The sequence below is a fragment of the Trachurus japonicus genome, chromosome 10 (assembly GCF_045865225.1).
Source record: "Trachurus japonicus isolate A0001 chromosome 10, Traja_1.0".
In the NCBI taxonomy this organism is placed as follows: domain Eukaryota; kingdom Metazoa; phylum Chordata; class Actinopteri; order Carangiformes; family Carangidae; genus Trachurus; species Trachurus japonicus.
Window position 1 is genome coordinate 20,821,017 of NC_140916.1, and position 22,803 is coordinate 20,843,819.

Consider the following 22,803-nt stretch of genomic DNA (forward strand, 5'->3'; position numbering starts at 1 on the left):
TTTTTTTGGTGTAAAGTAAGGCCACTTGTTTTAGATGCGTCGCGAATTCCAGCTGTGCACGAGCACACACACGCACACTGTGGTGTGTGTGTGCGTGTGTCTGATTCTGTGTGTTGGCCTAGGCTTGACCTTGATTACCATGGTGACGGTGAGGCTCCTCATTAGTGCTGCACTGGAGGAAACAGTTTGGTAATGAGGGAGCAGTATTGTCCTTAGGCACACACACACACACACACACACAAACACACACACACACAGATGCCAATGCACCACTTCGTATTAGTGCTTGCATGCACCTGCTGACACCTGCGCTTATGCAAGATCTCATACATAAGCCACACATAAAAATCACATACACACACTCACATATAGTCCTTCTGAGTACATCTCAGTCTCATGGCCCCCCACTCAGTAGTCTCGCCTCACCTTCTGTTTAGTGTTTTTTCCTCTCCCACACACATTCTGCCTCTTCTCCCCCCCTCTCCGACTACCTGTCTCTGTTCTGCCCACCAGACAGACCTCGCGGCCCACTGAGTTCCTCCAAGCCAGGAACATCACAGTGTCGCCCTCTGGTGGTAGCGCTCACGCTCAGAAATGACTTGGAATCTGCATGCGGGATTTCATATATCATGTAGCGATGATTTAATTTATCTTAACTTTTATTAGCTCTGCCAAGGAGATTATGTTTTCACATGCGTTAGTTGCTTTGTTTGGTTGGCTGGCAGCAGGGTCACTCAAAGAGCACCAAAGCTATTTCCAATGAATTTGCCTGAGGGATGGAGCATGGACTATGGAAGAACCCATTGAATTTTGATGAAGATCTAATGAAAGGGTGGGTACAGGAATTTTCCATCACTTTACTTGACATTGCAAGATGGGGCATTTTCAACACTTGGTGCAGATCCAGATAATGGATTTGTTCCCAGTTGTTACTTCCAGGGCCAACAATCACGTCATTAACCAGCTACGTTATGTTGTGGCTAGGTAGGGCCTCGACTCGACACTATCAGAGTTTAGCTGAGAAGCCTGCATTCATCAAACTCTGAACTCAAGGACCCATTGCTTCAAAAATCAAGAATTTCCAGTTGTAAAGCTGCCACGGTTTCCAGTGTAAACTACGTACATCTTCTCTCACCCTCTATGATTTTGTGGCAGATGTGTGAACACAAAAGCTAAGAAAGTCGTTGAGTGATGTTGAGGGTGTTTATAGTTTGGTTCTTGCTGTCAGTGAAATCCTACTTTATGCTTAGTCTTACTTTATAATTTTCCACAATGGATCAGGGCTTTTCTCCATACACACACTCATTGTAGACTGGTCAACCAGTCACTTGTAAGAGAGTTATTCTATACACAGCAGTAGCACTTGAGTACGAAGGTACAGACTTTTGCCCATAAAAGGTGGCTGATCTTGAATCTCTTTCAATGGTGTATTCATAGATCTAGTCAATGTCTAAGGATACTTATACATACTGGAAGCTACAGTGACAATAAAAGTATGAGAGAAGTAAAGGCTGCATTAGAGAACAAAGACGCTCTGCTTTGGCCTCAGTTTACTGACGCTCCCATTGTTTGCCTCTAAAGGCTCCAAACACCAACCACCGGTAACCAAACAAGTATACATAGTGGACTTTCATCCTTGCACTCTCAAGGATTTGTCATGGTTTTGCAAAAGATGCATTGAAACACCATGTTCTAAGTCTTTATTAATGCAGTAATTTGAGGTGATAACAACAAAGCAAACTGGTAATTTTTTTTCAACACAAATTGTATACATTTGAAAACCTTGGGTGGCTTCTGTGTTGCCTCCTTCAATGTCATTATTTCTTTCTTCCATGTGAGGTTGTGATTTGGGTTCAGTTCAAACCCCAGCCAGAGCGATGAGTGAAATAATTTTCATCCCCACAGTGAGGAAAATAAGTTTCCACAAAGCTGAAGTGATATGGGCAGGAAAGATTGTCTGCAGCAATAACATGAGAGATGATTACGTGATGTTACTTCAGCCTACATCAAATAAAAGAGTGGCTAATAATAATAATTTCTCCAGAAAGCTAGTCTGTAAATTGATCATTGTATAAACATTTACAATCCTGCTACAGGACTGCTGTTCAATAGATATTAGATGAGACACAGCGATGTTAAAAAATGACATTCATCTCTCCACTGCTAAAACTATAACTACAGCAAAACTACAACGTGGACTTTCTCACCTGTCAAAATCATACTTGCCCAATACTGTCAAATTGATGTTTCTATCATGTAATGTAGTATTTTGAAGGACAATGTATTTCCTGTCTTGGCCCCGGGGCCCTGTAAGTAAACAGGGTCATTTTTTTCTCCCATTGAGCATTTTAGATTTGCCCTCTCTGTTCGAGAATTGGAAATGTGGAGGGATGACAAAGGGATAGGGAGTTATAACGTTTTTGGTCTGATTCCACATTACACACACTGATCATTTTAAGTTGATCATCTTTGCATACAGTGTAAGTGCAGCTAAAGTCAGGTCTCTAGTGAAAGTGAGTGTTTTCAATAACAGATGAGGACTGGGATATGTCTCCCTTTTACCTGTCCCTCTTCCCCCTCTCCATCTGTCCAAAAAGTGTCTGATTAAGTAATAAATTAGTTGCTTTGATCTCTCCACACACGAGGAGTAAAGCCGCCGCCATCGAGATAGCGAGAGAGGGAGCTCTTAAATTCAAAAGTGGTCAGGGGACTCTCCCTCTATGTTGCCGTCCACCCCTTACCCACTTCTGTGGTGTTTTGACAGGTTCCAGTGGAAAAGAATGTGAAAATAAAAGAGGCAAGAGGAAAAGAGAGAGGCTAGGGGAAAATATAAAGACAGATAACAGAGGGGAGAAAAACTCTAGAGTGGCAGCGATTACTCAGTAGAAAGATCTGCAACTTTTTGAATATGTGTTTAATCATTTCAGTCTTTTTTTAACCTAAAATGTCAGAGATGTACTCAGTCTCTCTTTCTCAAATGAAGGATGTGCTGCTTTTCTGTCTTATATAATAGTAAATTAAACATGTTTGACTTTTGGAGTGCTGGTTGGAGAAAACCCTTCTCACTCTTCCATTAATTTATTTGCTGTCGAGACTAAACCATTACTCAAAAAAAAGAAAAAAAGAAAGTTTAATCATAATCGTTGTGGTCACCTTTTCACTGAAGTCCAGACTGGGACACCGCCAAAAACTCCCTGCCTGAGGATCTTATAGTGTGTGCGTGTCTATGGGAAGTGGCCATAAATGGAGATAAAGGTTTTAACACTCAGTCTCCTGCCTCTAGTTACATTTGAACCTGCAGAGAACAGTCACTGCTTCCTCAATCAGCTCTGAGCTACTTTTATTTAGAAGATTTGAAAAAAAAAAGGCCTTTTGCTGATACACTCAACATGTTTGTTGCTTAGTTTCAGCACAAAGGAAGTGAAACGTTTTCTCCCTTAGATTAGTGTCATTCATTTTTATTTATTTTATTGTGGCGGTACTGTAATATGCCTCAGTATTCCCAAATTATGTGTAAAATGATACCTGAAGGAGAGAGAATGATGAAGATGTTGATCATTTTTGATTTGCTTTAATGTCTTTGTGTGAAAGACATGAAGCACTTAATATCTGTGACATAGATGGATAGAGAAAATGCATTAAACATCTCCTTGCCTCAGCAGAATTTATTTGAATATTAGCTGTATCATAATTAAAACAGACATTAATGCATGGGAGGGAGAGAAGAGATTGTGGCATGGAGACACTGAGACTTTGAACACATCAGGTCTTGATGTTACATGAGCATATAGCAACACCAATACCTATGGACAGGTACATGTTCATCTTCTTTTCTTTTTTTTTTTTTTTTTACCACATCAGTATAACGGGGAGCCTCTAGTCAGATGCTTTTACCATCACTCGTTTCAATCATCACCACATGCAGAGAGAAATAAATCAAGAGGAGACGGAACAGAGAGGACGTACTTGATCAGACCGTGATGTCGGCAGCTCTCCAGCAGAGGAGAAACACGACAGTACAGAGTGAACTGGTTTTACAGTTTGTTCTGATAACAAGTACATTTCACCTTGTAATGTGTTTCCACAGGTAGCTTTTCTCACTCTGCTAATGAAGGATCGCTTGTTGTGAATTCAACAGGCAAGTCAACGCAATCCTGTGATCTCTCCCGGTGGCCTCTAGAGACTTGTACTTGTGTGTGCGTGTGTGTGTGTGTTATGTGAGCATGTGTGTGTACATGCTCATTTCTTTTCGGCCGTTATGTGGGGTCAAAATCATGGAGTGCAGTGGGGCAACTCCCTGTCACAGTAAACATTTTGATTGGCTTTTGTTGCCGCCCTGAGACTCTTTGATTGGCTGTCGGGTCCAGCAGTCAGCGCAGTGAGCAGGTAGGGGAGGGTCTTCACTCTGCTCTGTTGCTAGGTTACAGGTATACCCAATAGATGTGGAGATACAGCGATAGAGTAGAAATAAGGATAAGGATGGGTGTGGATCTGAGCGTGGATCTGTGTGTGCAAGTGTGGTTTTGCCTGTGTGTGTGTGTGTGTGTGAGAGAGAGAGAGAGAGAGAGAGAGAGACTGTCAGCGTCAGGGAGGAGTCGCTAGGACAGAGGGTCAGGAGGGTGGAAAGAAGAGTGAGACAGAGGGGGAGCGACAAGTGAGACAAAGGGATTTTGTTAAAGTGAGAGGGGGAAAAAAGCAGGTTTATTGTGTTTTTCGTGCAGAGTCTTGTTCATACAGACAAACATCATTTATCCACAACCCAACAATCCAAACCGACGACGACTTATCCAAACAACGGACAAAGTACGGAGAGATCTGAAAATGCTGCTCTGTTTTGTTTCCGAACACAAACGATAACAAACTCTTCATTTTTGAACACAGATTAGAAACACAGATAACCTCAAAACCATTGCACATCTTTCCACCGACCACCTTTAAAATTTGCAGGTGTTGCAGTGTAATTATTAGATCCCAGGCCTGTGGTTGGTCAGTAAGTCATTAAAGTGCTGTTATATTAACGACACAACACTGCTCTGAGAACAGCTGTTCTGCTGCACTTAGATTGCAATCACAGAGTGGTCACTCGCCACTAATCGGGGTCATTCATCAATCCGGAAGACTACACGCACAAATGTGAACACACCTAAATACACACACAGCCATACACACACACACACTGATCGATGGCTGGGCTGGGCCGGTAAGAGCGGTTGATGGGAGCTTGGCTGGTGCTTTGTGTGTGTGTGTTTGTGTCGGAGAGTAAGTGTGAGTTCGCCGGTATAAACACATTGACGGCAGGGACAAAAGATCTGTAAAGATTAACCTCCAGTCCGCTACAGTGCGTCAGTGTTGTCACTTACAAACAAGTTGAGCTGCTGCTGCACAATAAATTGGATTTCTTTCCTGTTTTCTTTATGACAGTTTTCACAGTGATCTATCCACTCAAACCCTCAGTGTACAGATAGATCAGAACTATGCAATGATGATGATACAGTAATGGTAACAATGTAGTGTCTTCTACAGTGTAAGTTACACGGACACAGAGGGAAGTCGAACTTTAGGGATCATGTGTGAAAAGCAGAAATCCCTTCGACCTGTAAAGTCAGTTCAGGACTGATTGTTTTATAGCCTCTTGAATACGTCTCAGCTCTTTAATTATGGAGATCTTCTTTCCTAATTTGCACAATGTAAAATTAGGATTTCCGAGGTTTAAACAAACACTGAGCCTATAGACACACCGCCTTTGGTGCACTGCCCCAGGGGTCTGTTTGGAGATCTGAGCTCTCCTTAATGATGGCACTTATTGTTGGTGGTGCTGTTAATGTAACACAAGATCCGCAAATCTCCACACAACAGCGTATGATTGGGATAAACCTTCCTGTTTGATCCAACAATGTATCTGTTTAATGATGCACAGCCCCCGGGCAACTGCGCAGCAAACCTGCCGCTCACTGTAGAGAGGAAGGGCCCTCAGTTAATACCTGAGCTACAGTGGCAAAAGGAAACCGTAGAGACCATGTGTGGCTGCTTCTGACGACTGGATGGTGTAAACATTCCCCACACTTGTCCCGATTCCTCCATGCTGGCCATGGCTGGGAAAGCTGTCAGACTGCCGCGAGGAAAGAAGGAAAGGGTGAGACAGAGAGGGGAAGAGGAAGAAGAGGGAGACTTTTGCTTTATTCCAGTGTTGAGCTGAGTTTGGAGTAAATGACATTGGATTTTGTAATCTCTCCTTGTCATCCACTTCTTCCCATAACATTAATCTTTAAACTTTTTTCAAATTATCTTTTTTTTCACCGCCTCCACCTTCTCCCAGCTGGTCATCATCACACATTTCTTCTGCTTCAACCGCTCGGCTCATTTTGTCTCTGTTTCTTCTCCTTTTCCCCTCCTCATAGTTCTGATTCAAAATCTCTGTTTGGACAGAAAGCAGAGGAAGGGCGCTTCTGTGCTGATGAATAACAACAGGAATTGGGAGTGTGTGTGAGAGAGAGAGAAAAAAAAAAGGGAGAGAAAGCAAGATCAGGATACTGAGGCAGCCTCCTTTGCAAACTGCCTGCCTGGCTGGCACTCTGTCTCTCAGTCTATCTGCCAGACTGTCACTGACTGTATTTCTGTCTGTGTCAACGCTCTCTCGCCCTGAACCAAAATTTCCACATATCATGCGGTCAGGCCAACCAGGTTTGGCTTTCTGCTGCTATTCTTAGGCTCGTGCCATCCAGTGTCTGTTTAAATAATAAGGCCTGCGTTTTGTTGTCTTTTGTCTGTTTCCAACACCTGGTCCCGTCTACACGCTCAAGCAGAGTGACTCTATGAAGAACGGAAAGAGAAGGGGTGAGGAAGGATGGTAAGACTCTGTCAGAAAGTCGCCATCAACATTAGATAAAGATAAAGACTGGATATATTTCAATATAAAATAATCACTCAGAAAATGAGAAGCTCATTGAGCTCAGCATAGGTGTCCATTCTGCGTGCTCATAGTTTCATACTGGCAGCTCTCTTCTACAGAATGTAGTGAAGCGTTGTCCAACAAGCCACTATTGTTGCCAGGTGCTTTATTTTGAAAAGTCTAACATGAACATTAACTAACATGAATTCATGACGATTCAAAACGTGAAATGAAAGAGAGAATAGGGAAGAAGTGACAGAGACGGAAATTATATGGCTGCAAAGAGGGAAAGGAGATGAAGGAAGAGTGAAAATAGTAAAGAGGGCAGAACGGGGTCGTGTCATTGTGGGGACTCACTTAGGGTCTTTCCTGTTTATTGATGTGTCCTCCTCCTCTTCCTCTTCCTCCTCCTTCCTTTAGCTGCTGCACATTTACAATTCCCCCTTCTTCTCTCAGGAGTTTGCAGATGGTTTGAGCCTGAGTGGAGATTTAAAACCTTGAATGACCCAGACACTGTGTGTGTGTGTGTGTGTGTGTGTGTGTGTGTGTGTGTGTGTATTTGTGTGCATGTGTTTGTGGTGTGTGTACGTATTTTGGAACACACTGTGATCAAAAATGTAGGTCAAAGATGAACAATTTGCAAATGAGGTGGAGAAAGCAGAGAAAAAGAAATAAAGGGTGACTGGGACAGGGCTTCCATGTATGTGTATGTATGTGAGGTCGCGTAGGGGTGTGTTTTTTTTTTTTTTTCCAGTGACCATTTTTAGAAAGCACTCTGTGTAATGAGCTGAGCAGGGTGACAGGGATGGAGCTGCACCACTAAGTCCTGCACGGCTTAAATCACACTGGCATCTGGATTCCACTCACACACATAAACACACACACAACGTGTCGGTGTCAGTGAGCATGCATTCATGTGTGTGTGTGTGTGTGTGTGTGTCAGTGTTTGTGCAGCTGATGGAGGACACGGTAGAGAACGGTACGAGAGGGTACCGTGAAGGGAGGCCTCCCCGTGTTTACTTTTGACAAAGTTTGTTTGCTGCATCAGATTTGCTCTGCACATCCTCCGTGCATATCCCTGATTAGCATACTTAGGCGGTCGCTTCGCTCCTCAGGACATTAAGCAAATCATTTAATTCACTTAATGAATCTGTCTTAATACTTAACCTTAATAGCAGCTCTCTCCCTCTCCCTGCTCCCTCTGTTCTCTACCTTTCCTCCTGTCAGAGTGAAGCAGCAGAGAGGAAAGGTTTGCCAAGGGTCATAAATGTCTTATATATTTAGCCTCCCTGAATGTTTCAAATAGCTTTTCCTTCATGCCGCCTTCATAAATTTCATATAAATCTACATTTTTTTGCTATATTCATAATCCAAACACAAAACTTGGCTTTCTCTAAGCTTGGTGGGGGGAGCAACATAAAGGTATAATTTGCAGCTGATGCGATTAAATAAAACGCTGTTTATATTTGCAGTGACGTGTGCTCTTAATCTCTCTCTCTGAAGTGTGTCTAATTTTCCAATCAGCCTTACTATTGTGCTAGCCTGATTTTCTCATGACTCAAAGGGTGGATGAATGGGAGGGTTACACAGTGTGAGTGAGTCACTATCAAAGCTATATTTGTGCGTGGTTGTGTGTTTGTGTGACTGTGTCGGTCCTGCCTGCCTCGTGGATGGATGCGTGCGCTCAACTGTGTGTGCAGTTGGGTAGTGTAGTGGTAGCCGGGTTATGAATCAGAATCAGATCAAACACACATGCACACATAGTGACACCAGATCAAACACACACACACAGACACTGCCTGCGCTGGACTGAGCTGAAGGGCCCCGACCGGGTGTGACTTTGATCCTCACCACAACATCCGCTCTTCCACTCCAACACTGCTTTTCCTCTACTCATCTGTCTCACATGCCCCTCAGGACACTTACCGTGGACTCGAGTTTCTCCCTTCAGATCTTCAAATAGAGCTCGCTGGGCCTTCAAACACAGAGGATCCTCCTGTTGTAACTGGACACTCGGTGTGTAGGATCCAGATTTGGAGCCTGCCGAAGGGGCTCCAGGTCTCAGAGGGAGGGTTGTGGTTAGTGTCACCATCTCAGTGGCTATGACAGTAATTATATCCCAGTTCTATGTGTTGAGCTGTGAGCATGTGTGGCTGGTGCACGTTGCTCTTTTGCAGGATGTGCTAATGTTTCCCCTGCTTTAATCTTGATGATAAATGACTCGGATTTAATTTACATCATTATTTCTTATGATGGAGATTAATTTCCAACCTTAGTCCCTATCCAGCCGCCTCCCTAATACAACAGAGGTGGATACATTGGTGTTTGTACTAGCAAAGGCATTGAATGATACTGTAATACTTAAAAACCCAAACAGAGGTTTTTCTTACTAGAAAACCTATCAATCCTAGCGGCGCAGACTTGGCTATGGGCCGTCTTTGTTAATTAAAAACTCTGAAAACACTAGGATTATTTTGTTATCTAACTGCAGTTTGTTAAAAATCTTTTTGACATTATTAGACCATGTAGATACTCTAATATATACAAGCAACGCTACAGGTGGTATTCTTTTTCCACCACAGTGTTATTTATGTCCTTATCGCCCTGACTGTATGCAAAGGATCTGTTGTCGTTGTGGCATGTGAATATAAAACCCAGAAACACCGAGGTACAAGAAGCTGCTCCGCCATGACCTTTTCAGCCAGATGTGCAGTGACGCACATAGCGTGTGAAGTAAAAAATCTTTGATAATCACTGTGGATGACAACAGGACGCAGGAAGCAACTGTGTCAGATTGAAATGTCCCAGGAGGGCATGGAGGGGGAAATCTTTAACACATCTAACCTTATAAAACATGTTCAAGCTCATCACCCAAACGGAGCACAATGACTTTACTGGATTAAGAGACCAGCGATTAGCGAGTAACCTGATGCCTCAGGAATCTCTGAAGAAGAATTCATGATTAGGTTCATGTCGTGGATCACCTTCAGCCAGGTTCCTCCAGACTTATCGAGCTAATTAAACCTGTACACCTGTAACAACCTGATGTAATATATGAAATCAAACAGTATGTTTTGTAGGGTTTCAATTTTCTGCAGTAATATTATTTCCCCCCCCATCAACCAGTTTTACAACACAGACTCCTCCAATAAATAGTTTGTCCTCAGCTAGAGGCATGAGGGGAAGCAAAGGTATTCAAATACACCATATTGTATAATTTATTTGATTTACATACTTAAAATATGTTTTTTTGTTCATTCCTATCACTTCTTGGTTTCACACACCCACAGACAGTTAGAAGCTTTGCGTTACACCCTGACCAACTATGTGTTTGATCTTCATCTGAAGCTTATCTCTATGTGGCCCTCTACCCTGTCTTTGAATAACCTAACTCTTGTCGGCACATTAAGGCTGGTAGTGTACTGCCCATGAATCTGAATTTCTCTCACTTGTTCTGGACACAGTGTTTGGACAAGGCTCCCTGTAATCCCCCTCGACTAGGACTTGGCTGCTTCTGCTTTAGAGGAGATGAAGACAATGCTTCTCACTATGGAAATGTGTGCAGACGCTTTGATGCTTTATTCACTTCAGCTTTTCAAAGGACGTGTCCAGTTCCTGGGCTCCCTCACACCTTCCCCGCACCCTAACCCTCCACCCCCACTACGCCGGCTCTGATCGATCCAACCATGTCTCCCAGTCCCACATGTCATCTTTTTTCTTTGACACAGCGCTCTCTCTCTCCTCTGCTTGGTATTCTGGAGTGGGAATGCATGCACCATCGCAGATCCATCAGCTCCGATCGGAATGCTGCACCACGGCTTCAGGAAATGGAGGGATGAGAGGAGAGAAAGAGAGAGAGCGAAGGGGGTTGAGAAAGAGAGAAGAAGGGAGGGGGGTTGAGAGAGAGAGAGAGAGAGGGGGGGCAGGTCAGTGGCTTGTCGACATCCTTCCGGGACCAACTGACAGGGAGAGGGAGAGGGAAGGAGGAGGATGGGAGAGGACGAGAGTAGAAGCAAGAGAAGAAAACCTTTTTATTTCTGAGGCGCCACTTTTGTTAATATCCAGCTCCTTTCAAATCAGCCTCTCGGGGGTATTCAAGGAGCATGCAAGTTCTTAAACTCAATTTTATTTAGTGCTCAAAGGATTCAACGAGAGGCATACCTGTATCCACACAAGCAAATTAAGAAATACACTTATCAGTTGAACAACATGTACACAGAACGACATTTGTTACAGAAACACTGAAATAAAATAGAGAAGCAATGTCAAGTTGTACAAAACTCAGTCAAAGTCAATGGAAAAAATATGAACTGAATATATTGACCCAACACGCAGGTGAAGTGCTTTACTCCGAACTACAGTATACATTATCCCTTACTCATTAGTTCACCTTTATGCCTACAGGAGCCGACTTTTTGGCCACAAAGCAGAAAGAAATTTTCAACACAACACTGACGTATCAACACCTTTAAGTTGATATATCAATATATCTGACTTGGGCCATGAGATTGATGAGACCAGTGACACTGAATCAAAACAGAACAAATACACCTCAGAAAACCAAAACAATGAGCTGAAAGACGCTAAATTGTTTAGCATAAAGCTAATGAGAACTGCAGTTGTACGTGTTATTCATCATGGGGTTAATACTATTCAGTATACACAGTCATTTTCTTAACAGCGTCAATTGGAGCTCTCACATTGTACAGTTTGCAGTGTTTTTTACACATCTTGCCAACAGTATGTTGTCAGGTTGGTGGATGTGTTTGTTAATTGGCTTGTGTTTTGTTTGTTGTCGTGTATTTTACCGAGGCTGTAGTAGTGTGTTGGGCTCTCCTGGCTTCTCTAATGTCGTCTAAAACATAGCATAAATTTGTCTTTGAGGGTTTTCACCATCTTAGCAACATAAAATACCCCTTTTAATCCCTTGGTTAGGAGGAGGAAGGGCTTTTTGTGGAAAGTTTTTAGTGAGAAAAACAAGAAGGGAACTCCTTTAAGAAGGGAAACAGAGGAAGGATCCCTCCTAGGATGTAGGGATAGACATAAAGTATCAGTAGTATATACTGTATGTAGAAATAAAATGACAAAATGTTCAGTATAATACAGTAGGTTAAGGAGGTTAAATGGTGATTTCAATGTTGCATTGCAGACATATAGTTTTCTATTTCTGAAATATACCTCGAGGCTGAAAGCATGACTGTACTTATACAGACTATTACAGTCAGTCATTTGAAGCTTGTCATTGTGCTTCAGGGTGAGTTTTCTGACTCCCATGTCTTTCTGTAAGACTCCGTACAGTGCGGTCCACACTCAGCTTCTCATCACACATTCGTTTGTAATTTATACCATATTTTTATTTTATTTTATTCATCATCAGCTGACTATTCTCCTTTCGACTCGCCCGTCATCTCTTTCCTCCTCCTGTCAGAGTGGAGGGAACAAAGACTGATCGTATCGATGTCCTCTGTCTTCTTCATTTATCACTTTCTCTCTTTTGCAATCTTCCTCTCCAAAGCCTCACCATCCTCTCTGTGTGTTCTCCCCCATGGCTTCCCTCTACAGCAGCACGTTGCCTTGGTAATTACCAGTTGTCTTAAACAGACAGATGGAATAAGAGAGAGTGACGGGCAATTTTCCCAGCGCCTGTTTTCCCCATGTATGTGCACGCAACTCCTTTTTGCATGTGTGTTCTCTATGCACACTTCTTTTACTTCTCTCTCTTCTACATCTCTTTAAGGCTTCACCCCCCCATCCTCTTCTCCGGTGAGCTTGCGTTTCTGCATGCCTGATGTGTGTTTGTGTGTGTGTGTGTGTGTGAGGTGGACAGGGGAATTACCTGACAGATTGTGTTAGTTCAGGATAGGAGTGGGACAGTCTTATCCCGTGCTCTTGTGTTGGCCATTTCAGATGCCAGGTGTCACTCTGGCCCTCTTTAGGGCTGTGAGGGATCGCTGCCGTCCCCTTCTCTTCTCGTTTTTCCCAGCATGCCACAAACACAGCAGTGGCGTGAAACCAAGGGGCTATTTTCTTTCTGTAAACTGTCAGAGCAAGAGAGGGAGGCGAAGGATGGATTGAGCAGGGAGTGCTTGGCGTTGTGTGACAAACATGATGTCAGAGTTCACCTACTTGTATTTATGTCACCCAATTAATTTTCCACACTCTCTTTCAGGCTGGTATGATCAGGACGGAGCAAGAGGAGTTTTTTATCGAGCCGGTGGAGAGGGGCGACGGAGTGATAGAAAAGGAGGAGGAGGAGGGAGGAGGCGGAAGGACACACATCGTCTATCGCTCCTCAGCCGTAAAGAAAGCGCCCGTCAGCAGCGCAGCGGCAGACCACCACTCCAGAGGTCAGTCTGTGGCTCCCACTGTGCCATCCTCCACCTCCGTGCATCCCTCACATGCTTCTCATGCACCCGTCACCCTCCATCTTCTCCATATTTCAACTAAAACTGCAAACTGAAACTCAACTCCCCGATCACTCTACCTAAATTTTAATCCCACAGAAGTGCACATATTTCTCTTCAAGCCTTGCAAATTTGACTTTTTGTCAGCATTAATGTTTCCTCTCACAGAATCATACAACACTGCACAGGCTGTGCTCGTTCTTCCTCAGATAAACTATAGACAAGTATTAAACCATTCTTCCCTCATACACACCTGGTTATATAATCATATCAAACTATTGTATGCAAAGACAGTGAGTCACAGTGAGCATACCCTGCTGTCAAAAAGATTACACCTACACACGCTCAAACGCATCTTCCTGTCACTGCACTAATTTTCCAGTGAGAAAGGAGTGAAATATGGAGACACATGTTTGATTGGTAAGGCAACACCCTCTGAATTTTTTCATACGCTTGCCTTGGCTGCTTGAACAGCTAACAGTCAAGTTTTTGGTTTCTCAGCGCTTCTTCTTTCTCCATTTTCCGCTCTACAGATGTAATAAATGAAACGAAACAACAAGGAGGGCCCTTATTTCAGAGGAAGCATAATACTTAGAGTTTGACACAGTGTGCCAGCTCCAGGATTAGAGGGAAACAGGACAAATATGTCTGAACATGATGATACAGGATTAATTATGTTGTCATTATATAAAAAAAGTCATCCCTTAATCTGTTTTAATTTGTTATACTCTTATTACTCAGTGAAAAAAAATCAAATACCTAAATCAATCATACTTAAATGATAAAAAGTGTTCACACAAGAGGCGATGAACTTGAATCAAATTAATCAACAGAATTTATCTGTGTTTTACTTTTTCTTATAAAGTAAAGGAAGGAAGTTTTGATCACTGATTGCATGTATTTATTATTTTACATAACCCCCATGGGACAAGAAACACCAAAACTGTCTCTTCAATTATACATTTCTCGGTCTCAATGTTTCACCTTCAAAAGCACTTAATGCTGCTTCTCTACTCCAGTAACTCCCCACAGTAAGATATACATGTAAGAAAGCATAGCGACACATGTTTCAATCATTTATTCATCTAAAGCTTTGGGATAACATTTAATGTGCATGAAAAAAGATGTAAAGGAGGAATGTCATAGGCTAATACAGAGTTCAACATATCTGCAACAACTCAGAATACTCCTGTTTCATGGATACCAGTTGCATGTACTGTGACACTTAATTGCTGTTAAAGCATTTTGAAGCTGAATATAATTTAAATTGGGGAGATATAATAATTAAATAATTTGGAGAGTATACACCATATAAAATGTTCACGTCTTATTCCTGGAGAAAAAAAAGGGAAATAAAAAACAAGAAAACCTTCCCTTAAAAAATGTGTTTTCAATATTGTCAGCTGTACTGTCAAGAACTTGGCATGCTGGGAAAAATATTACTGTAATGCATGCCTCAGGCTTGTGTCAGTAGAAGTGGCTGTCCAATCACTGTGACTGATCTGATGCCTAAGAGTCAATCAATTGTGACCCCGACCAGCGCGAGAGTCTGCATCTCAACTAATCACCAAAGCAAAAAATATTCTCAGAGCAGCGCGACGTAACAGGCGCAAGCTGAAGCGCTTTATAACGAGTGTATCACAATAGACGAGATCTGTGTCTTCCTATTCTGAGCAGTTGACTCAAGAACGTCTAATAATATACAGAGAGAGAGAGAGAGTTTCCATAGGAACACCCAGTGAGGACAGACTGCATTAGAGTAACACAGATCTGCTCCCACTGTTACTGATACCTGGCAGTACATCCACACACACACACACACACACACACACACACACACACATGTAAGCATGAATGCACACACACACACACACACACTGAACTGAACTGAAGAAAAAAAAAATCCTATACGGCAACTCACTCACATACAGGATGTAACCACATGCAGCTTACACAACTCCCTTGATCATACATTTACACTTCTGAACACACACAGACGCGCAGACACACACAGACACACACACACACACACACACACACACACACACACACACACACAACACGTCTCACTGCTCCTTGTTGCCTTTGAATCTTTCTTTCTAATGAAGAGTGGGGTGCAGATCAATAGCGTAGGATAGAACAGGCCTCAGTGTGTGTGTGCGTGTGTGTGTCTGTGTGTGTGCATGTATGGCGTGGGCATGAGTTCTGTGGTCGTCTGGCTTCGATTGCTGGGATTTTCAAGGCTAAGCAGACAGACGGACTGACGGACAGACAGACCAGCAGGCATGTGCTGCTCCCAGTAGCATTTGATGTGGATCTCTCTCTTCGTTTCTCTTCTCTTTTTCCTTTCTATCTTTTGTCTTAGCTATTCTAGACCACAACATTATATAAACAGAAGGTTTACCTCCCAGTTGTTACATCATATCACTAATATCACAGCCACATCGACACATAGGAAGCACATTAGAGAAAACAATTCTCCTCTTCCTTTTTTTGTTGTCTTCCTCGGACTATCCCTCTCTGTAGATCAATCAGAGAAATTAGCAAATTAATTAATAATCAATCAATCATTTCTGGAGATCTTCTTCACCAAGCCTGCTTAATTCACAGCCAGTTATTGAGTGTTGGACTCATTTCCTGGCTAAAGACAGAGGTAAGGAAGTTATATTTAGCAAGGTAATAGAGGAGCTCAAGAAGGAGAGAAAGAGAGATGAAGATGAGCAGGGCGAGATTGATCGGTTTCTTACACCATAAGCTTAGGAGGTGTGAATCAATGTCCTAAGTGGAGAGAGCAAGCTTTATTATTAATGTGGCACATTCGTCAATTAATCGCTGCGCCGATAGAAAACGAAGGATTGCCATTCATTTTTTTTGCCGGGAGGATAGAGCTCCATCCTTCAATCTGTCTTTTCCTCCACCCTTTACAATTTCATTTTATCCCCTTTTATCTGTGGTTTTGATCAATGTCTTTCTGTTCTGCTAATTTTACTCTCTCTGGGTCTAGTGTCACTGGCTACTTTTTACCCCACAGACGGTCTTGTCTCGCTACTCTCGCCCATTCGTCCTCTGGTGTCTGCAGGCTGGACAGGGAGGTGGACTTTACTGTGTTGTCCAAGGAGACTGGACTGTCTGTGTGGGTGTGTTGCTTCATCTGTGTGTGTACAAGCATGTGAGTGTGTGCCAAGGTAGTGTTGTTGGACTATCAGAAGATGTTTACCCATAACCATCTTCACCTAGTCTGCTACATAAACTTAAATCCCATGTTAATATTATGCAAAAATGTCACGTGTCTCCAGCAATAGTCAGGGTCTTTTTAAATGTTTTATTTTATTTTATTACTGTTCCCCAAGTTAATGCTGTTTTTAGCTGTCAAGAAGCAACATGACAGGCTGCTGGATGTCGTGTTTTTGTAGCTTGGTATCCATCTGCTCTGTTCTGAACTGTCATATACAACAGGCTATAGAATTATGATACAAACAGTTGTTGTTTGCAGCTGACTTGTTTTCATTGACATTTCAGTTGTATTGTTCTCATGGCAGAAATGCTCCCTGCAGCCTTTGGGGCAAAGCCACTGCAATTAGCCGGTGGGCTGACACTGGGCGGAGGACAGAGGCTGCTACACAGGACCCCATGCGTCTGCACAAAGCCGGCATTTGTTTTACGCCTCAGGCGCTGCTGTTCTGTGCTGTTCTAGTCTGTTTTTGCTATATTCTATTATGTTTTATTGTTCTGGGCCGACGTGGTGTCGCTTTGTCAGTGTTGTAGCCTTGCTGGTGCGTGCCACGTCGAACAGCGCCGATACAATGACGCACCAGTCCGAGCCTGGGCTGAGAGGAAGTTGAAGCAGGTCAGACAGAGGCCAGTGGTTCTAGTCACTGTAGCTTAATGTCTGCCTCTCGCATCCAGAAAATGAAGGGGGCTCCCTGGAGGACCCGCTCAGTCTCTACCCCACTCTCTCCCTCTCTCTCCTGTTTCCTTGACTCCCCCCGTCTGTCTCTGCCTCTGTTGGTGTGACACAAGGATAGTCGTATGGTGCAAGGGTTTTAAGAGGAGACTCGTGTTTAAGCACTTAGAGATGTGAGCACGCACACATACACAACTCATAAATGGCCTGAACTCATCCTCAGTGTGCAGCAGGGTGTCCCAACAGACACTTTGCAGTACAGCGTGCCTCCTCCCAAATAGCCACCTGAAACACTCCGAAGGTGACATTCTTCTGACACTATTACGAGGGTTATTTCAGAGACTGTGCAAAGAACATCCTCTAATCATCTTCCTGCATCACAAGCTGCAAGTGGATGTTGATGAATGTGAAGAGAACCTGCAGTTTCATACAACCAGGGTCTTATTTTTGCATTTTTGGCCGTATTCCAGTGGGGTCAGACAACCCACCCCCAGGTTAGCCAAACATTTATGGAAGTGAAAACATTGAAAGGAAATTTCCACTTTGCAGATATTTTGCAATTGATTATTATCCAGCCCAGTTGACTGCAGTAACCCTATCTCCCCGTTCACCCTGAAGGAAGATGGCCACCTAAGCCCTGGTGTGAATGAATTCAGGAGTGGCCCGTCCTGAGGGTCTTTAGGCTGCTGTTAAACTCTAAAATGAGTAGTTATCAAGGAGAATTCCTTAACCACATATAGACTATGTAAACAATGTCATCTGCCAAGGCCTGTCTGAGGCTGAGCGTTTTTAGCAGGGGAAACCTAAACCCCAGCAGCAAATTCCAGGCTCTGGAAACATAAACCTTAGTGAACCATTAAAGTGCAGTTAAAATATGGGCTGTAAAGCTCAAGATAGTCATCCAGAATAAATGTATAGTGTTGAATAAAACGTGTTAATTGGACCCAGTGTTTAAAAAGTTCATTTCAGCAGGGATCCACTTTAGATCAGCAGTGTGCATCAGCGCATACCTGTGTAAACACATCTACATGCAGCCAAGCAGGGCATTACACACACACAAAAGACACAACACACAGGTGCAAACATTCTCTCACACGTGCACTACACACATGCAGACACATACACACACACGTAGATAGAGTGTATATGAGTGGATGAGCGCCGGCCCAGGTGTGCCTCTGGGAGGAAATTACAGTGCTAGGAGGGGAAGTATTTCTGCATCCAGCTGCTTCCTCTCTCCCTCTCTGTGGCCACTGGCTCGATCCCTGGAGACCACGACTGGCTTATTACCTCACTCAGCATTTGAGTGCGTGTGTGTGTGTGTGTGTGTGTGTGTGTGCAGTCATGCATTCCTACATGTATGTGTGCTCCCCCATGCTTTTGCGGGTTTTATTTCTTGCCTGTTTCACCCATGACTGACTGACAGCATTTGTGCGTCTGCTGGTGTGTAAGTGTGTATTTGCCTGTGTGCCTGCGTAGCGTCCCTGTGTGTGTGTTCTCCCTCTGGCTCATCTGACTCCTCACCTGCTAGTAAGCTCCCAGCAGGCCCTCCATTGAGCCGTCACTCAATGTGCCACGGTGCTGTCTTTAAAAAGAGCAGGACTCCGGGGATAATAGCAGGGTGCGGCCGACCTCTGCTCCTGTCTGCAGCCGCTGCTGCTGCTGCACTGACCCACACACAGTCTGTCTGTGTATGTGTGTGGGTTTCTGTCTGTCTGTGAGACAAAGAGAGAGTGAGCAATGAGAGGATGAGGTGGAGGAGAAGGAAAGCCTTGGAGGGATGAAGAGAGGTACTGTTATTACAGCCTCAGTGATAGAGAGAGCGTCACTATAATCATGGTGATCATAGTGTTTTGACAAGATTAGCACCTTTCTGAGCCCTCGTGCTGACTCTGATGTGGTGTTCATATTTTCAGAAGCAGACTCTCGATGTAAAAATCCTGCTACATAGTTGATTGTGTCTCCTCAAATTTTTTTGTTTATGATGAACATTTAATTGTCTTTTTCAGCCAAAAAAAACCCCCTACAATTTCGCTCATTTAACTTTGACAAATGAAATGTGCATGCGCCCTCTGGCGTCTTGGCAGAGTCATGCCCCCCCAAAAAGAGAAAGAAAACAGGGTCAGAGTCAGCATAATATACCAAATAACAGATAACATCGGCCACTGCCATCAATATTTTATGACGGCCGATGTCAGTCAATGAGGCGAATATCGGCCGATACAGATGCTCAGGTGATGTGTTGGTGCATCCCTACTTTAAATGCTGTTTTTTAACCGTATTGAACAGCTGCATTTCTTTATACCGCGTGACCCTGTCTGTTGTCATGCAACATCTGGTACTGTCACATTTAGACTGTCGTCCGAAGGCTTCAGGAATAGCCAAATTCCGGGATTGAACTGTGGCTGTGTTTCCAAGTTCTGCAAATTAAGTGGTGGATCCGTAGTTTTTTAAAATTTTATTTGTTGAATTAGCCTTTGACCACTTTTTGCTGCATATCCGACAAATCGCCTCCTCAAAGTTGTTGGTTCTCTCCCTTTTCATTTGAAACCAAAATGTGCCGTGGTATTCGGCTTTGTACTAAATCCATGATGCTAATGTCGATAGATGCTCATCGAAATTCTCTCTTACTGTACATGCCATTAAACCACAGCAGGGGAAGACGGCGCAACGAGATGATGTCATTGAACGAGCCCCAGTCATACCTCAAACCGTGGAAAACAATGTGGAAATATAACATTTCTGTTCGTTTCATCCACCTGTTTTGAATGGAAAAGATTTTAACGATTATGCAAAATGATTGCTGTCGGCCCCAATGATCGCGATCCGGCCATTATGTAATAATTTTGACAGACCTGGATGATGAAATGATAATCCTGCATGATCATGAGTCATGAGGATCAGGTCAGGAATCACATCATGGCTAAAGAAACACGTCACAATCTGCACCAAAGGGTTGCAACAGGATTACCCAATTAGAAAATAATAATCAGAAAAAAATCTGACTTTCCCCCAATCTTTAATTCCTTTTTTTAATACTCGTAGTAACTGAAGGTTGGACAGCTCATCCAGTGGCAGTGCTCCTTTATGTGGCGAGGAAAAAGGACTGGGTTCTGAAGTTAGAGAGGTAGATGTGCATGAATTTCACATGAGAGTCTGTGGAGTTAAATCCTGTCACAAATGTGCATTGTTATTATAATGGTGTTTATTTTTTTTCTCAACTCTCTTCATATTATCCATAGTTTGATGGGATTATTGTCATTCGGTAAAATTATATATAACCATTAACTATTATTATTATGTCAAAACTCTGACTCAGGCATTATAATGATATCATACAGTAATATTAACATCTTACCAGTTATCAGTCTAGTAGCCTAGGTTATGTTGTCTTAAAAAAATGTTTTATTTATACCAGGAAATGTTATGAGCAATAGATGAATAAATGCAACAGCTGATGCAATGATAGTACAATATATTTCAGATGTCTTTGTGTCTAAATTTTCATGTGTGCTGACTTAAACACGGGGCTCGCACACAGCAGGTAGAGCCGTGTGACTACAATTACATGCAACAGTCTCCGGTCCCTGGAGGTGGCCACTGTTCTGTGTTAGCATCAGTTATGTAACTAGTCAACCTGAGGGACAGAAGCTCATGGAAGATGAGTTGGCGTGCGACTTCCTTCCTCCCACTACTGTCACAGTGCCGCAAACACACACACACACACACACACACACACATGCTGCAGTAATTCTGGCACTATTCTCAGAGAAGTGTGGGTCCCACTGCTATCGCTGAATAAGCTTCCTGCATGCTTGAGCAGGAAAATTTGACATTGTTTATGATGTTAAAGCTTCTCCACATTAAGTCAAAACACACACAAATGTTTTCAGTTATTTTGTCTGATTATAGCTCCTCTCAGACTGTGTGGGTGACCCACCTCCAGCGCTGCTCCACCCAACGTCTGAGCTCTAATCAGCCAGAATGGCTAAAGACACCTGTGTAGGCGAGCGGGGCCGTTTAACGGCAGCGTATTTCTCTCCGGTGTGAGCAGTCTCTCACTACAACACCATGTGTGTGTGTAGAGGATGGAATACAATGGCAGCAGATTCAGAGGTTAATGGAGCCTCTCGTGTGAATGAGGCTCTTCAAACCCAAATACAGTCACTGCTATTACAGCAGGTTCATAGCTGTGTGTGTGTGTTGACTACTGCACGCCGGTAATCGCACAAAGTGGAGTGACTACTAGGGATGGGCGATATGGACATTTATCCCGGTAACGATAAAAGTGACCAGTGGCGTGCACGGGGGGGGTGGCAGGGGGGGCGGTCGCCCAATTGTTGAAAAACGCGTGCTAAAGTGCCCCCTGGGAGCCAAGACGCGCGTCAAAGTGCCCTCTTGGAGGCCAAAACACCTGCTAAAGTGCCCTCATGGGGGCCAAAATGTGTGCTAAAGTGCCCTCTAGGAGCCAAAACACCTGCTAAGTGCCCTCATGGGGGCCAAAACGTGTGCTAAAGTGCCCTCTAGGAGCCAAAACGCATGCTTGAGTGCCCTCATGGCAGCCAAAACATGTGCTTAAGTGCCCTCATGGCAGCCAAAACGTGTGCTAAAGTGCCCTCGAGGAGCCAAAACGCGTGCTAAAGTGCCCTCATGACAGCCAAAACGTGTGCTAAAGTGCCCTCTAGGAGCCAAAACGTGTGCTAAAGTGCCCTCTAGGAGCCAAAACGTGTGCTAAAGTGCCCTCTAGGAGCCAAAACGCGTGCTTAAGTGCCCTCATGGCAGCCAAAACGTGTGCTAAAGTGCCCTCTAGGAGCCAAAACGCGTGCTGAAGTGCCCTCATGACAGCCAAAACGTGTGCTAAAGTGCCCTCTAGGAGCCAAAACACCTGCTAAGTGCCCTCATGGGGGCCAAAACGTGTGCTAAAGGGCCCTCTAGTAGCCGAAACGCGTGCTTAAGTGCCCTCTTGGGAGCCAAAACACATGTTAAAACAGGCCAAATCGACGTTTTATAGTCTTATGGTATTGATATTATAAAACAGGCCGAATTGACGTTAAAAAAGGCCAATTTTTTTTCGCCACCAACCTGTGGTCGCCGGCCAAACGCACCATGTCGCTGCAGTCTCACTCTTGTCATTTTCTGAAACTTGGCAGCCCTGAAAGTGCCCTCTAGGAGCCACATCTAGGAGCCAAAACATGTTTTTTTAGTCTTAAGGTATCGATATTAAAACAGGCCAAATCGACGTTAAAAAATTTTTTTTTCTAAAGTGGCCTCTTGGGAGCCAAAACGCGTGCTAAAGTGCCCTCTTCAGTGGCAAGGACGCGCTATTATGTGCCCTTTTTTTTCCTTTTCGCCCCTGACCTTCAAAAAGTCTGTGCACGCCACTGAAAGTGACGATAGAAAATAACTGTACTGCAAAACTGTAATGACTCAAATCAAACACGTTTGAAATGTGAGAACAGATTCAATATTTATTCAAATGCTGGAGCCTCGTTTAGCAACGAGCTCCTCGTTCTCAGCTCCGCCTTCCGCCACGTTTGTTATTGTTCTTCACGTGAGCCAAGAGGTCAGGTCTGCACGCAGGTGACTGTCACGTGAGCTGGGCTGCG

General features: G+C 43.6%; 1 protein-coding gene across 2 annotated transcripts in view; it reads left to right on the forward strand.

Moving 5' to 3' along the window:
- LOC146979935 (A disintegrin and metalloproteinase with thrombospondin motifs 2-like) overlaps nucleotides 1–22,803 on the forward strand; it is a 108,229-nt gene that overhangs the window by 32,751 nt on the left and 52,675 nt on the right. For both annotated transcript variants that reach the window (XM_085789974.1, XM_085789973.1), the window contains exon 3: nucleotides 13,059–13,236. In XM_085789974.1, coding sequence (XP_085646100.1) covers nucleotides 13,059–13,236 — 178 coding nt within the window. The remainder of the gene's footprint in view (nucleotides 1–13,058; nucleotides 13,237–22,803) is intronic.